This window comes from Hyalella azteca, unplaced genomic scaffold (assembly GCF_000764305.2).
Source record: "Hyalella azteca isolate HAZT.00-mixed unplaced genomic scaffold, Hazt_2.0.2 contig8774, whole genome shotgun sequence".
NCBI classification, from domain to species: Eukaryota; Metazoa; Arthropoda; class Malacostraca; order Amphipoda; family Hyalellidae; genus Hyalella; species Hyalella azteca.
Window position 1 is genome coordinate 576,171 of NW_025938859.1, and position 17,878 is coordinate 594,048.

Consider the following 17,878-nt stretch of genomic DNA (forward strand, 5'->3'; position numbering starts at 1 on the left):
ATGACACAGTGCGACCATGGGCCATACTATATAAATCAGAACACCCTAAGGTAGACGCAGCGGCCGATTTATCGTCATCAATAGATGAGTTTAGGTTGAAATGGCGTCGGTGACTGGCTGGAGAAGTTAAGAACTCGAAACTATTTTCGATAGTGCGGCCCCTAGCTAGTAACTTGACGAAAAGAGCTGAAGAGTCAGTGAACTTTTATGTCCGAGCATTGCTAATTTTTAACTGAATTTCGTTCAATTCAGGAGCTTTAAATTGAGTGATATTCGTGATACGGTGAGAGATTGTGTTTCATGAAAGATCGCAGTGTGATGAGGGAATTAGAAGCGGTATCATACCTTGCAGTCACCCGAGCCAGGTTATAAGAGGAGCTAAATACAGTCTTCACTCATGATCACTTACTCGATAAAAATAGAGTTACAATTCAACCCGTAAATCTTAGAGTTGCTACTTATTCCAGTATCTTTGATCCTTAACGTATCTTAGCAAGATATATCTCCGCAAGAAACAATCAAAATTAAATGGAAATGGACCTCAGAATTCCTAATTTCTGAAGTCCGTGCATAATGTTTGATCTGTTCAAGATTGGAAGTTCGCCTCTCTCATCGAGGGAACTTTGACCTCGTTTATATTGCAGGGCTTCATTACAATAGAATGTTACTATGGCTGCGTCACTTCAATGTCTCTCTTGAATTGTCAGTGTGATGCTCTTCACTATACCTGAAGTATTCACTATCTAATTTCGACCTCATTTATACTTCAGCACCTCATTACCATAGAATGCTCCTGCAGCTGCAGGATATCAGTATCTTGCGATATAGTTTGTGTAATGTTGAACCCTCGACTTCATATTCATCGCAATATTTCAGTTCCATTGGATCATTCCCGCGAGAAAACCATCCGTGTCGTTTAATGTTCAGCATAAAAGCCTCGCATATAGCTATATATGAGTTTCAATAATGTGACTTCACTAGAAAACGTGAATTATTGAACCTCATTCCGATTCCATGATCCGCAAGTAGAGAATCCTAGTGACGTTCCGTAGTAATTGTACATGCGTGGAAAGTACTTTAGTTATCCCTTACATGATCCTCGGGTACAGGATCTTATATAGTGGTGTTCCTCCTGCACTGTATTTGTATGGTATATACAATGCGAGATCTTGGTCACATGATCCTCGGTAGTGGATCTCAATAATATTCCATCTGTACTGTTTTTCATGGTACATGTCTTACCAGAGCCTGATCATCTAGATAGTGGATTTCTATAGTATTCCATCTATACTGTTTTTATGGTAAATGCGTTATCAGATCGTGATCTCATGATCCTCGGTACAGGATCTCTGTAGTATTCCATCTATATGAATCTCCAGATCGTGATCTCATGATCTTCGGTACAGGATCTCTGTGGTGTTCCGGGTGCGCTCGGCGAAGGCGGTGAAGATCACGGACCTGGACCTGCTGAAGAGGCTGTGGCTCATCGTCGCCGCGTTCAGCGCCCTCGTCGCTGTCAGGACCATCGTCTCCCCGCCCCATGTACGTCGCAGGCAAATGTTGTGTTAATTTCGGATGTTGTTTTCACCGTCAACCATTTTGTGGGGAAATTAATAATTAGGAGATATTGCTCTTTTTATAGGAAGGAACATTAATCCTGACATGAAATATCATTATTGGAGTCAACTACACTATAGATAACTGATTAACACTTTTTAATTTTGGTCATATTCAAAATATGATGAATCATTAACTGTTTGTGTCACCAAATATTATTGTTTGCTTGAAAACATTAAGATCCATCAACTGCTATTCGATAAGCAGCTGTTATCGTGTCGTTGACCATTTTAAGCAGAATAAAATAATTGTTATCCAGACAATAAACCTTAATTGAACTCATTGATGAGTTTCCGGCTATTTAATCGCAATTCTTCGAATTCCTGATACACTGAATCACAGAGAAGTTATTCGATTCTTCCAACAAACGTTATATGAAAAAATTGTGCTGGCATGCCATTTGAACAAGAAACATCCACATGCATGTAAGCGGCAGTCACAGAAACCTGAATGAAACTCTTTCATTGATTAATCTATAACTTTCCATGAAATCTGTTCACATAGTCTGCATTTTCTATCATCAATGGATGCGTCGCGCAATCTCATAAGGAAGGTTTTCGGCGCACCCGTCAAAAATTTACGACATTGTCTCCTGCTTCCAATTTTCTTAAGTCGAGCTCCAGGCAACGGCTGCGACTTTATATGCTTTATTGTCACATATTGACCGCCTTGATGCCTGGTATCACTGATACACAACTGAATGGCAGATGAGAAGCGCAGCGTCCATTGAGCAACTAAAGTGAACGCTGCACTGACTTATATGGTTGCCGCTCTGTAAAGTTCTGCAGCCAACATCCGATTTATGTTCATTGAAATTCCTTTTACAATTTGTTAAAATGAAACTCGCTGGGACTCGGATTGAGCTTGAAATTTCATGATGTCTATCATTGTAATTCAGTTGTTATTGGTGATGACGCGCTTTTTTTTATTATAGGCATCAGTCTTGTGTAATTTTGATGGCGTAGATCCATCATGGCAATCATCCAAGAATGAAGAAACTATAGACCTACTTGTTCCAAAGGTCCAGCTTCAAATTAAAAGAATGCGGGGAATTTTTTTTATCACTTTTGACTAAAAAGACTTGCTGCCGTAAAACTTAAATTCAATTTGAAACGATTAACAGAAATTAAATTGAAATGTTTCTTGAGAGCATATCGGTATGCCCAAACTGCGGTCATATTTGCTGACATTAATTAAATCAAACTAGTTCAACTATTCCTTCAAACATGTTATTCCATTACTTCCGTTCATTTGCACTTTAAAAATCAAAGGAAATTTCCTTACTTGCACGCGCAGTTGATACTTTCTAGATTTTCATTTATCACTGGCCGCTTTTTATTGGCAGGTAAACAATGAAAGTGGAAGAAGAATTAACATGGACAGAACGTTAAACAATTTTTATCAATTACTTCATGTTTCATATGACTGTTGTTCCCGGTATTTATGCCGTTATTGCTTCCAATGACTTTTAGGGTAACTTCGAAATAATTTTTTCAAGCTTTAGGGTAGGAATCAGCTTAATTTAAATGATGTAAACATTAATGATTGATAATTGTGATGATGTGCTGGCTGCAGGTTGTGGTGAGCTACACCACTGAGGGCCTGAAAGCTTACCTCTGCTCCACGGACTGGTGGGACCACGTTTTCACCTGCAGTGAGTAAAATGTGGTTGTTAAAAAATCAAGGTACAAATAAGATATAATAAAATCACATACATCTAGACCATTACTGACGCAAGGTTAAGGCCGAAAATAATATTGAAGTGAGGATTCAATTGTACAATTCACGACGATCTTGAAATTATTATTGACGTGACGTCATACAAAAGTCGTGACTAGACCAGTGCTTAAATAAGCTGAGGTAGTACTATAGACGTCAGTGCTTAACTAAACTGAGGTAGTACTACGTCAGTGCTTAACTAAGCTGAGGTAGTACTACGTCAGTGCTTAACTAAGCTGAGGTAGTACTACGTCAGTGCTTAACTAAGCTGAGGTAATACTACGTCAGTGCTCAACGAACCAGAAATTGCACCAAGTTAGTGCTAAACTAAGCTGAAAATGCCATCAAAGCTGGCCGATCGTTTTTGCTTACTCGAGAGAAGAGAGTTCTATGTCGGATGTCCATTATATCACCCATGATGGGTGACATAATGTGTTGGTGGGTAGGATGTCTCTTTTTTTGCAACACAAGTCAATAAGAATATGATAATGAAGTTTGTTGTTGAAATACTTACTGATGATAGTAATGCGTGCATAGTACTATGCATGAATAATATAGCCTTAATTAAGGTCACCGACCTCAAAAACATAAGGAAACTTATGTCATTTAAGTAAGATGAAACATTGTACGTCCTTCATTATTCTTGAAACTTTCTAATGGCATCCTTAAAATAGGATCTTAAAATTTAATCGCATGTGATGGAAGAAGTCCAGGATGGCAATTAATGTGGTTAAAATAACCCCAAAATGATAAATCAGTTCAGGTTTGAAGCTCGCAACTTGCGGTTAAAATTCTGTGGTGTCTAACATGGCCTAATCTTCAACGCTGAAAGCAATATATATTTTCATTATAGTATTTAAGGATGTGTACGGATAGATGGTACAGCTTAGGACTTATGATTGGTATATATAGCACGCTGCCTCGTGAATTTGATGGAACCAAGATCACCTCATCCAATGACAGTGAATTGCCGAAAATGGCGCCTTCGATCCGAACTTCAAATTTAGCGAGAAATTTGCGACGTGATCTGCAAGAATGGGAGAAGGCTGATGGCTTCAAAAATTCCCCTTCAATTAGTGGTTTAAAACTTGGGACGGGAGCAAATAGGGAGAGGCTCTCGCTGCAACGTGAGAGCCATACTAATGATGCCGGCCTCTATCTCTACAAAAATGCAGGACCTCTGCTTTGAATACCATTGACGACCACTTAATGATATGATAAGAGGAAGGGAAGTAAACAGACAATTTCTGGTTCAGCGGAGGCCGCTTCCTTACAAGGGTCTCAGAAAGGAAGCACAAAACTCAGCAGCGTTCGAATAAGGCGCATGAAAATAGACATGCATTTTCTTTGGAGGCATCGCTTGAAGTAATTCTTTTTCTTGTTGATACGGCATAATTGATTACGGACCGCCGTACAGACAATTTATAATCTGGCATCAGATAAGGGATTATATACAGTAAACGCCGCCATTATTTATCATCATCAAATCGTATTAATTTATCATCTACCAAATTTAAGTAAATTCTTCAATAGACTTATGAAATTCAAAGCTAACAAATTCTATTTGATAATCTTGGTCTCATTTTTTACGATTTTTTAATGGGAGAAGCCAATTCACTAATCGTTGTGAAATTTTGACGAGCGTTTCATTACAAGAAATCACTGAAAATTACTGTATTTACGTTGAAAAAATTGCACATGCCATTGACATGACTTAGAATATATGTTACGATAGTAAAATTTTTCTCCCGGAATTTCATCAATCGCCTTCAATTCTCGCAATGACTCGTGTTTCGACTACAATATAAAATCATTCAAGCATTTAATACTGCCGATTCGATCATATATATTGAGCCATTCACTTAGCCATTTATGACGTTAACAACGAGGAACTTACACCGGCGCTCGGAGCTGCGGGCTTAGCTGCATGGCTTGGTGTGTTAAGTCTGCAGGTTTCGCTGGTGCGTTAAATCTGCAGGTTTCGCTGGTGTGTTAAATCTGCAGGTTTCGCTGGTGTGCGGCTGAGTGGCATTTAAAGATTCAAGCTTCGATGCCCCGAGCTTCAATGGTTTATTCTGGGTCGATGAAGTTGGCCAAATGATGAGATGCGGGCTCGCGGGATTTGGTTGGCTCTGTCTCAAAAGAATTGTAAAATATTCCGATATTAGAATAAATATATACATTAAAGAGAGAATATAATTTATGAGCACAGTGAAATCACGATTGAACTCAATTTTCTGAAAGAGAAAATGTGGATAACATTTAAACAAAACAATTGCATGAATTTTAATTAAACCGAAATAGAGTGTTATTTGGAAGTTAATCCTATTGATCGCTAGTGTCGTCAATTATTCGTCTTTCTATTGTGCGCAATTAAGCAATTGCGCACAAATATGCAAATTTTGTGCGCATATTTGCATTTTTGTGCGCATTGCATCTAGCAAGTGATAAATTGCATTTAAGCAATTTATCACTTGCTAGATATACAACCCTTTTTTCTTTCGATACTTTCTAATAACTGTAGCGTGTTCGATGTCCCATAATAATTGATTTGTTATGTACATTTTTTTGTGTGATTGGCCTCACGAATTGTCAATGCTTGGCTTCGTCAATTGTTTATTTTTTTATTGTTATTACATATATTTTACGTTATCGCGATTAGATCTCTTTTATCCATTACTCCACTCACCTATCGACATCGCTGCTAACTCCCCCACAGCAGAGCTCCCTTTTATCCGTTACTCCACTCACCTATTTTATCCATTACTTCACTCACTTATCGACCTCGCTGTATCCCCCACAGCAGAGCTCCCTTTTGTCCGTTGCTCCACTCACCTATTTTATCCATTGTTTCACTCGCTTATCGACCTCGCTGTATCCCCCACAGCAGAGCTCCCTTTTATCCATTACTCCACTCATCTATTTTATCCATTGCTTCACTCACTTATCGACCTCACTTCATCCCTCAGTGGAGATGCTGTTTCTGGTGTGGGGCATCAGGCTGTGCATCGTCGTGCGGAAGGCGCCGTCTGAGTTCAACGAGTCCAAGTTTATTTCCATGGCAATATATAATGAATTCCTGCTGACGCTCTTCCTCAACGTCTCTATGTAAGACACTCCTTCAGCTCAATACTTCGTTATGTTATTGATGATATCAATGTCATGGTATATAAAAGTTTCGATGATATTAATGTCATGGTATCTGAAATTATAGATGATGTTAATGCCAATCTGCTCAGCCAGAGGTTCTTTTCTGCATAGCAAATGCGTGGTAGACTGGATGCAGATTTACGTTGACCGTTCCTACTGTTCCCGTTCGTATCATTAATGCAATTTGTTTGTGACTTGGATTTGCCAAAAATATTCCAACAGTATAATGCTTCTCATACTTTTTCTGCTACAGTAGATGTTTTGCCCTGTTAAATGTCAATGTCTATCTGGCCTGACTGATCATTTGTTATTGTTAGTTACTCTGATTATAGAAATTTGTTTTATAAATCGGCGTATTTCAGGTTCACAAAACGTTTGCATGCACGCATGTTAAATTTTTTTCATATCCAATGTGCGTAACATCTTTCGCCATGTCATGTTCATGAATCTAAACATAGAAAACAAGGACGAGACAGATAAATACCGTAATTGTATTTTTCATCAATTTTTTCTCAGACTTTACCAATATTTTTTTTTCATGTGAGCTCTTTACTTGTACGTTGAGTGAGCTTTTTAGCCGTGTTATTCATCCCGGTTGTAATTCTGCAGAATTACTGAAATTTTCTTTGACATAACTGATGTCCAGTGCTGAAAATTGAGTTCTTTGAATGCTGAAACCACGTGGCCGTTTTCACAGGTTGTTCCTGCAAAGTCCTGCCAACCCTGACCTACTCTTCATCATTTATTTCTGCCACACGCAGCTCACCATCACTCTACTGCTAGCCCTCATCTTCGGCAGCAAGGTAAGACCGCATGAAAATGTTGCTAAGGCTTTTAAGGATGTGATTAACATTTCGCATATATGATAATTCTCCAGCACATTCTGCACTTTTCAACTATTTGTTTATCGTGGAACTACACCTGCCGCAAAATGTCAGGTCATTGAGCACAAAAATTGGCATTGTTCGCTGCTCTTTACGAAACAAATCTTCCATAAAAAACATGTTCTAGCAAATGCCATCGGCCACACGTATAACAAAGCCGTAGCCTCGGTGACCTTCTGTTGAAAATCATTTCGATGGTGACCATCGTTTTTTCAACGACAATTCAAACGAAAAAAAATTATAAGTCATCTTCAGAAGTGACTTTTATAAATAATGCTGGTCACGAATTTCGGAACTTGATAAAAAACGTGAATTCCTATGAGACAATATTGCAATATTTGAAAACGTTCAAGCCAGCTTGTAAGTTATGCATGCACTGTATAACCAAGAATGAGGTGGGTAACAGTTATTTTGATAAGTTATAACGGTAGTGAATTTCAGGGACATTAGTAATTTATTACATTATTATAGTTGTAGCCGAATTTTTTTAGACTAAAATTTCAACTTTTAAGAAAAGTGCGTAATTAGACAACTATATTGAGTACAATGTAAATGCATTTGAACTTAACTATTAGCGTCTTGGCAGTGTGTCTAATGGCTTGTCTACTTTGTTCAGACCAATTATGCAGCAAATTTCCCTATGTGGCTAACTACATTGGCCGACATGTCCATGACGGGGTAATTTGGTCGTCGACCAAACGACCCTAAATTTTTAACTTTTTGAACGCACTCTTTGAAAAAGAGTCTAATTTTTTAGTCCATCTTTATAATTTGGCAGTGATAGTGTATGTTAAGATATCTAAACAAATATGTTACCACCATAAAGTGTAAGTGTAAATTGAGATACGTTATCTCAAAAATATATGTACTAGGTTAAGATATCTGTCACAAAACTATTTATTATTCTGTTTTTTTTTTACACACGATTAAACCGCACGAGCAGGAGGTACCTGTCAAAACCTGTTGAAAATAGCACAGCGGATCGGCTTTGATTACCAAAATGGACAAAATACCTCAAACATAAAAACAACGACAGCACAATCAAAACTTCATGAAACTCCTCCCGTTACACAAACGCGACCGGACTCCGTTCATTCCCAGACGGCTTTAAAACTCGGAGAATTTCCCACCGTGACCTGACGATGCACTTTTTCCCACAGTGAAGTTTTCCAGAAGTCTTTTTAAGTGCCGCGCAAATTGCCCATAAGAAAGATGGTATCATCCGTTTTGAAAAAAACTGACTTCCTTATGCACCGATATTTTCACCTTTGTAATGTCCTTTGATCCTTCCTGTCTTAAGTTGTTCAAAGCGCTGAACTGACAGCTTGCAGCATCTGAGCGTAATTGTAGCCTCGACGGTTTTGGAATTACGAATGAGAGATTGGGATAAGATATACGTTCTAAAAGCTCGGCTGATTTACGGGAACTGGAAAAAATTGGCCAGGATGGTTATCGTTTTACATATGAACAGAATGACATGTCGATGCAGTGAGAATCAAGTAGCTTTGGCCTCTGCCGGTAATAATCCAGCTCGCTCATAGTCCTGACCCTCAACTTGAAGGTTCGCTGGGCCGCTTCAAATTATCGCATTGCACCTAATGTAATCGGGATCGACAGTTGGCATCCATCTCATCTGTCGCCTTCTTCTTGCAGTTATAGCTGCTATATACAGTAGGTGGTCACCAAGCGTGACCTCGGTACTTATCATCTCCCGATGATCATCTCCCCTACGCAAACCCATTGCTTATACTCAATTGCATCGCCATCTGTTGGAAGGTATAATGGTGTTCCATCCCGAGTTCTTAGCCAACTCTGCATTCCAATACTCCAATACTTGATCCTTTTGAATCTCATGGTCTTATGCCCGGTCTTGTATCTCGAACAGATCCAATAGCAGCCTGTCGCAATCTATACCTTGTCCATAATCGTCACAAACTCCTTAATGTCATTCGGGAATAACGATAACCATGGCTTACTTTTAATTCTGAGTCTGCAACGTTAGTTAGAAAGAGAATTAAACCAAAAACTGTTCCCGGGGGCACTCTGATTTTCAGACTCGACTCGCCTAATATTGAACCTCCAACAACGACTGATTGAAATCTGTCGGCTGAAAGGTGTGGATCCATGATATTAACTCTCTCCAGGCGCCCTGTGTTCTCAGTTTCCTGAAACGCATTTTGTGACCAAAGTCTTTCTCTCTAAATGCACAACGCCCACGCCTGCCCCCGTTCACCTACACGGTCAAAATTGTTGATGATGCTCACCCAGCTATGAAAAACAGGAGGTTTTCCACCTGAAAACCATTTTGTTCCTTATCGAAATTGTCAGCTACGGCACCAACCTCTTTGCCACGAGTCTCAAACACCTTGTTTACATGCGATGGTAATGTCACCGGACTTCAATTTCAGAGTTTGTCTCTTGCACCTCTTTGTGAATTTGAGTATCAGTCCCATCTTGAGGTGACTAGGAATGTTCTCTTAACGATGCTCTCCAGAGCAAACTTGGACCTTTAGCCCTCCGACACATTTTTTCAGCAATACAGAAGAGACTTAATGCGGCCACGGGTACTAAGGCGATAGTTCTGGCATACTTTTCTCGAGGTCCTCAGTTTCAAACTCAGTGTGGAAAAGTACCCTCTACTGTTCCTGAAGAACTGCAATGAAAATTTTCCGCTTTGAGTAACGAGGGTTGTTGAACATTTCTTCAAACTGTGCACTTGGCAGTTTGTCCTGTCACCTCTGAAGAGAACATCGTTTTTCCGCAAATGTCTTACATTGATGCCTATTTTACACCTATATCGAGTAATATTCAAGCAATATTTTAGTTTCCTTAATGTCACACACCGCTCACTCCTCTGCTTTATGCTCCCGAGACCAGCGATGACTCTTTGCCCTTGTGTGGGTCGTCCTGACCCAATTTTGCGGCACACATGAGCATATCAATACTCACCCGCTCTCTGTCCGTCCTAATGGCAAGAACGGGAATCATATTTAAGCAATATGACCAAATCATGTTTTCTGAGTGTGACATATTATTTCACGAAGCCCCCTGTACATTGTTTCGGCATTTGCGCAATGCATTCAGTTTTCAGCACGCGCAGGGCCATCTTCCTGCGTTCATAAATGAAATTACATGGACATGGACCCCTACACCACGTAAGTTAATTGCTGCCTGAAGAAGACTTGCGTACACGTCACTTCATTGGTTGAATTTCATCGCCTATTTTGGTTCATTTACTCCCCAAGAGGTTCCTTCTGCCTCAAGGAATGCCTTTACTAGCTATAATTACGTAGTGATCCAGAATATCGTTTATCCTTTTCACTTCATTACTTTAGATGTGAACTTTACTGAACTGTGAATGAGAACTTATAGAAATACCTAGAGTCTGATGTGATATCATTCTGGCTATTCATGAAGAAAACATCTCAATTCCAGATATTGCCGAAAACACTTTGCATTGTTCGCCGTGTAATAAGCTTGTATGACACAGATACAACGTTAGATGGAAAGCATATTTTCAGTCCCCTATAAATTAACAAAAATACAGGAGAAAAGATCTAAAAAATTACAGTTTTCGCCCATTTAAATCCTCTTTATTAAATGTCAGAGCTCTATGCACTCTCATCACAGAGCGTTACCTCAGTTGACGTCTGGGCCTGCAGCTGAACAAACTTGTCGATTGGACTGTTGGGTTCAATTTGTTACTGGGATGAACAATTGAACATAGGCTCAACGCCTATGGTTCTGACGGCAAAATCCTTGTGAGCCACTGACCAGGTTCACATGTTGCTATCAGAACTTGATTGGTAAAATTTAGATCCATGTGTTACATATTAACCATATTTTATAATAAAATAACTTTTTCGTTATCGATTATCTATTGCAACAAGAATAAGTTACTAGCTCATTATAGTTGCCAATGCCGCTACTGACACACAAACCGCGACGTGATTTGTTGAAGCCTATGAAGCCTATAGACTAAAATAAATATACTTGATTATTTCTCATGTCCAAATAAATTAAAATAGTTTAATATACATTGTGTTATACTACTTAGTAAGTTCTATATCATCAGTCAAATTAGTGACATATTCAAGTGTCCATGTCTGAAAACAGTCATAATTTAATTATATTAACATTTATTCAAGTCCGAATAATAATAAACCAGAAAATAAGCAGACATTAAAAATAGTTATCGGTTAGTGTGAAAAATAAAGTGAATCGGAGAATTTACTCGATTAAATTCATAATAAAAAGTAACCGTAAGGATAAGGGAGAGCTAATTTCGGTAATTAGTTTTCCTTACTTTCCCAATTAGTGAGTTAAGTTTTGCTGAAGTTAATTCGGCAATTTTAACATTCTTTTTATCGAGGTTAGGAGGTTCAGTGTCCTCTTATAAAAGTTTGGTCAAGCATTAAATCCGTCCATTTTTCTTCAATAAATTCACGCATGACAGGTAAAAGCGAGCATCCGTCCACGAATGACCGGTAAAAGCGAGCATAGTTTCGAAAAATTTCTGAAACTTGTAGCTCATAGAGATGTATATTTGTGTCTTAAAAGGCGTACCTGGTGGTGAAAGGCCAAGGGAAGGGCGAGGAGACTAGCATGACGAAGGGCAACACGGCCAAGCTGCACCACAAGAGCAAGAACAACGCAGCCTACCACGCATCCCTCAGCAGCGGCCACGCGACGGCCGAGACCGACGTGCAGGTTAGATACTTATTTCTTGCACGGCGCTGACCGCATGTCGTTAAACTGATTGACGAAAATGACGGAAAAACTGGAGGAATTTGTTCGGTAATCTGAAAACAGAAAAACAGATGTGTATGTCAGTAAATCGATTATTATCTTAACCACTTTTATACGAATGTTGAAGAGAGGTGATGAAAGTGGGCATTGCGTGAGCAGCTGCCTTTAATTTAATTTCCCCTATTATACTAAACATATGGCATGTTGCCTTGCTGCCCCTGGGAGTGACGCCGATTTCATTTCTTGGCTGTTGACTGCCAAAATTTTATGTTATCTTGAAAAATTATGTTGATGATAAAAGTTATTCCATTAATTTTTCAATCGTAATGCAATATCTCCCATTTTCTCCGTTCCCTAGGAGGAGTTCCAGCGCCTGTACCTGCAGCTGGAGGCGCTGAAGGAGCGCAACGTTCGCCTCAACAACCGGCACTTGGTGGCGTGCATTTCCGCGATGCAGGAGGCGGCTGCCTCGGCCGCCATCACGTCGACCATCGTCACCTCATCCAACCATGACACTAAAAACAACGTATCTACATCTGAGGACATCGCCATTCTCAACTACGAGATTAAGCACTGCGGTGGTGACGGTGGAGATTTTCATAAGCAGGAGAAGAAGGCGTTGACGGAAGGAGGAGTTGAAGCACTTAAAAATGAGACGAGCTTCGCAGACCGTCAGAAATTGAACAGCGATTGTGAGGATGGGTCCAATGGCCGTCCTAAGGCCGAGAGTGGCGAGGATAATCTTTTCAAGCATGGCTTCAGAGAGAAGTCCAGAAGTACGATAGTGAGCAGGAGTTATAAGAATTCTAGCTTCAAGTTGGCAAAAACGTCGTTGATTCGATGCAGGAGTAGTACAGAGGGCAGAATAAGTGAAGGCATCGTCATGAGGCCCATCATTAATAGTATCTGGCCCTGCAGTGTCATAAAAACCACTTCATTATCTAAGCCCCTCGAAAAGGTTACAAAGAATGCCATCAGCGATCCTGAGATAACAAGTCTGTCTTCAGTGTATCCCGTCACCTCATCACCAGTCAAAATGACCGTCGACTGCGATGCCAACATCCAGACCTCCAACCCAATACTTGGCAGGGAGATGAGCACTCAGACTTCCAATACTGACAGATTTTTATCGGGTTTTGCACCTCGAGATCACATGAGAACGCCCCGGAGATCGAGCCTCGTTGAACTTAAAAGAAGATCGTCGGATGCGAGTGAATTCGAGAAGCCTATTGACTTCAGCCATTCTGACTTCAGATTAAATCTCGAAATGCATTCACGCTCCTTCAAAAACCCAAAAAGTTTGAAATTCTCTAGACGAGGGCAAAGCTTGGATAACGTAAATGAGTTCCTTATTTTATTTAACTCTAAAGCACAAAACTTTCCTATGCATCGTTCAAGCGAGACGTCACTTCTGAATCAGAACTCCCATGTGGCGTGCGCAAGACCTTCAGATGAGGCGAGAGCTTTCGTTCTCTGTAATTTATCTGATAAGAGCAAAATATCTTCAGCAGAGGTGACAGTCTAGCATAAATCAGCCTTCTCTTCTCATAGATCTTCTCATTTATTTTCTTCAATCTCTGAAAGTTCTCTCTTGTCGCAGGGTCTTAATGCTCCTGAGGTGCTCATCTAAGCCTATGCTGGAAGCTCTTTGAAATGGTACCAGCGAGCTTAGGGAAATTAATGAAAATGAGAAATAAAAATATATTTAAATTTTATGAGTGAGAGAAGGCTGTTGAACGTATCGGCTTACAAAGATGTCTTGGTGTTGCTTTAGCCAATAAAGCGTTTTCAAAGGAACTAAAAAAGGAGTTTCCGACTTAAATTAATATTTAATATTTTAGGAGCTGCAATCCGAAATAATTTTCAACTAAATTCTCTGAGCTCCTACAAGATGGGAAAAATGCAGGAATCAAATTACATATTTTCAAAGCGACAACAGCGTATGGGCCCATTCATACGCCTAGCGCAGGTAATTGGAGGTAAATTTTCACGCTCATGCAACTAAATATAGAAGACGTGTTTACCTCCAGTCGCAGGTGACCCTTGAGCTCTAAATTGTTTGCAAGGCAACGTTGTTGGGAAGTCAGAAATGTTTCTTCAGTATTGCTGAGCTCATTAGCATGCAAGAAAACGTTTCCGGAATGACCGTTTTGGGGGCAAGCGTTGAACTTCTAATGGGTTCATTAGCCCGGACAGCGATGATGTTTATGCACAATTACTGCTCGGTTCTTGCATATTCATGTACGTTCTCTTCTCATTCATGAGAAACTGACAATACGTTACTAAGACTTACTGTAGCACCAGTAATTCAAGGCTGACGCCATGCTAGAAAACAAGAGATCCAAGTTACAAAACATCAAAATATAGCACAAATTTACTCAACATCTCGGTCTTCTCAAGGAGTTTTAATTTTATTTAGATGCGTTGATGATAGCCACTCCATTACAATTAGAGATTTACATGTGATATAAGTAAGTGTTTAACGATTGACGTTGAAATAAGGCAAACCTTGCATAGAATAAGTTAATTACATGTACATAGCTTAGATGAATTAGGAAATTATTGCACATTTCAATGTAAAAATTTGCAATATGTATTCTATTTATGATCCATCGTAATATTATAGAAGAATTAGCTGAATGTTTTACTTTACTGAATGTTTGATTGTGCATTCAATTTATGAGATCCTGGCCAGACGATGAAGAGTGAAGTTTATTCTTCTCAAACATAAACAGCATCAAAACGAACGAGTTGAATGTCATAGTAACGCGTTAAAAAGTTGCTAATAAATTAATGAAAAAACTTCCCGTCTTAATATTGAAATTAAAAAGGATACGTATATTTTTGTATCGAGATTCAAATCATTATTCAACAGCCAACAATTGCGAGCGGTTTCGCTTACTTATACTCAGCGAAATAATAATAACAAAATTTTTATGCTAAAGATCGTTTGTACATAATTTACTGTTGATTCTGGAGAAGATAATCTATTTAAATGGCAGCATTTTAGCCGCCGTATTTAGAATACTGATATGATCGTGCTGTAGTTAAGAGTTCATCTGTTCTCATACGATGAATTTTCGTTTCTTTAGAAAAGTTTAAAAATGAAAGGGTATTATTTATAGCAAAATTTTAGCCAATAAGAAATTGCCGATAGATTTACAGTTTGTATGGATATCGAATTACATTTTAAAATATAGCGCGTAAAATATCTGTTGATAGAAAATGCGGTTCTGATCATTCAGTAGCATATTGAACGTTTGAACGAATCTACGGAATATTTTCAGCGCTGCAACTCGTAACTCACTGAGGAATCTTTAACGCAATTCGTATCTCACTATTTACTGTGATGAGATAAGCGTTTCGTATTCGTAATAATGTAGTAACATTTTGTTTTCACGCCTTCATCATTTTCCAGCTTAGAACTAAATTGATCTAAAAGTTTGCATCTATACAAAATTTTCTATTGCGTCCGGTTCATTTAACTATATAATTTCTTTCTCCAGAATTTTTGTACAAATGTGAAGGAAATTTTGCACTCGCTGAATATTTTTGAACTGCACAAATACTCTGTATTGATGCGAAAACATTTGCTACAAGCTAAATATTTCCATTAGACTAATTATTGTACAGGAGGTAGGAGTCGACGATCAGGGTACTGGTGCGATGTCTCTGAGCCCGTCGTCTGCATCGGCATCCCTGGTCGTCGTTTCGTCTCCACTCGAGCATAAGAGATGCAGAATCCTAGGTCACTGTCAATTAAATTCAGTCAATTGAGTGTGCGATTAAAATGGTGAAGAAGCTTTATGTTAATAATTGATTTCAAGATAATTTAAACAAGTTAAATTGAGTTTTTAACATTCCAGACGTATAATGATTACCGTTAATATACGTCTTACCGTCATATGACTTAAGTCGACCAGTCTACTCAAGTCGCCACTCTCTGGGAGAATCCATATATCGTGTGAATAATATTCTGGAAATATTCTCTAGGAAGACTGTAAATGCTTTGAAATTATTGCGCACCTGTAAAACACGAGTGAATGCGTTACTGAAATATATTATCGTTATTATTGTAGGGCGGCAAGTTAGGTGCAGTACTCGGACGACTTTCCCGTCATTGACGGTGTAACGAAAATAGTCAATGTTGAATGCATTCATCACGACAACCCCACACTTTGTGCGTCGAGTCCACTGCTCTAATTATACTGATGTTATGTATTGTGAGTGTAAACATTTTCTATTACACTCAATTTCTGTGTGGTATCATTGTAAACAAACATTCATTTGAAAATAAAAAAATATCAGTTAAAACCGAACGTTTCAATACCGAAGCGCGTGATGACTAACTTCGACTTTCGCTAATTCTACCACTTTACTAGTGGCGAATTGTATCATAACAATATGAATAGATTATTTTACTGCCATTATTGTGTTATTTGACTTTTACATTCTAGCGTACAAATTATTTGTACATTGGAAGCAAGGTATTATTGAATGATTCAGCAAAGATCACTGCTTGTAAATATATTATCTCCATGACTCGTAAGTGTTGATGCAGACTTCGACAAGGCCACTTTCATTTCCACTCGAGTGCACCACCAGACCACTTTGCTATGCTTCCTATTTTCGTGAGCATTTGTGAGGTTTACTTTCAGCTTCTTCGATACTGTCAAGTCTGTTTGTCTGACAAGATCCACAAGGCGTTCCTTATGAAGCTAGCCTGATGCGGAAGTGTCCAAGTCCCGTGTAATGAATAGCTAAATATTTCAAGATTTTCGAACTAAGCAGTTTTTGAATGTACTTACTCATGTGAAATATAATATGATAATAAACATTTGAATTAACTTGAAGCCATAAGGAAATAGAAACTGCGGTGCTAACTTCAATATTGAACATTTTGTAGTGCAGACAGACGTTGAAAATTAAATACTGAGCTCATTGGCGCTATACACCAATGTATACACCAATTTATGAGCAACATTCACTTATAAGAGCATAAAGTCATTCTCACGTTTCATCCCTAGATAATTATGTTTTAACTTAAAAATTTAATTTCGTGCAGCGGAAAAAACATCAGTAAAATTGTACAAAGCCATCTATTTTCTAGCTCTACTAACGATCAACTTCTAATTGCAATTTTTGGGGAGAGTAAATAATTTAAGTTTACCATTTTTATTCCGCAAACTCCATTTTCTAGGTGGAAACAACTGCTCAAACTGTTATTTTTTCTTTATTGAGGAAAACCAATGCTCGATCGAAGAAAATGCTTCATAAGATTTAATTCCATTCAAATATTACGGCGAATTCTAAAAAATCTCACAATTTCTGTCGGAAATGCTGAGCGGTTAAATGTTTTCTTCGCTGTGTAGGAGGCAAAAGAATCATTCGAACAGCCACGTAAACTCGTATTTTGCTTTTTCGCTTTAGTACTTCACATTTCCAGTCTACACTTATATTTTGTTCAACAATTCGCTTGTTCTATAGCTTTCAATTGCAATTAATGGAAGTTTTTGGTAATGTTCACTTTCTCTTTTGCTTGTCCGGGTAATGTTATGGAAGAAACAATAGTGAATGAAGCGAGAAAGCTGCTTTAAACTTTATGATGTAAAACTTCAAGTTGCATAATACAGGATGATTAAACAATGAAATCAGTTCCCTTTAGATTACCGCATCTCTATTTCGATTAAGGTTAGATATATGGGGTATAAATTAGATTCTTCAGCTCGTATCGAAAAAGACATTAAATTTTTTCTTCT

The 17,878-nt window shown here is 38.6% G+C and overlaps 1 protein-coding gene across 1 annotated transcript in view; it reads left to right on the forward strand.

Annotated features, from left to right (window-relative positions):
- Positions 1 to 16,514, forward strand: part of LOC108676665 — a 112,906-nt gene extending 96,392 nt beyond the window's left edge. Inside the window, exons 8-13 of the mRNA XM_018164781.2 lie at positions 1,407 to 1,542; positions 3,193 to 3,271; positions 6,306 to 6,444; positions 7,184 to 7,289; positions 11,931 to 12,080; positions 12,478 to 16,514. Coding sequence (XP_018020270.1) covers positions 1,407 to 1,542; positions 3,193 to 3,271; positions 6,306 to 6,444; positions 7,184 to 7,289; positions 11,931 to 12,080; positions 12,478 to 13,644 — 1,777 coding nt within the window. The 3' untranslated portion in view covers positions 13,645 to 16,514. The remainder of the gene's footprint in view (positions 1 to 1,406; positions 1,543 to 3,192; positions 3,272 to 6,305; positions 6,445 to 7,183; positions 7,290 to 11,930; positions 12,081 to 12,477) is intronic.
- The last annotated feature ends 1,364 nt before the right edge of the window (positions 16,515 to 17,878 follow it).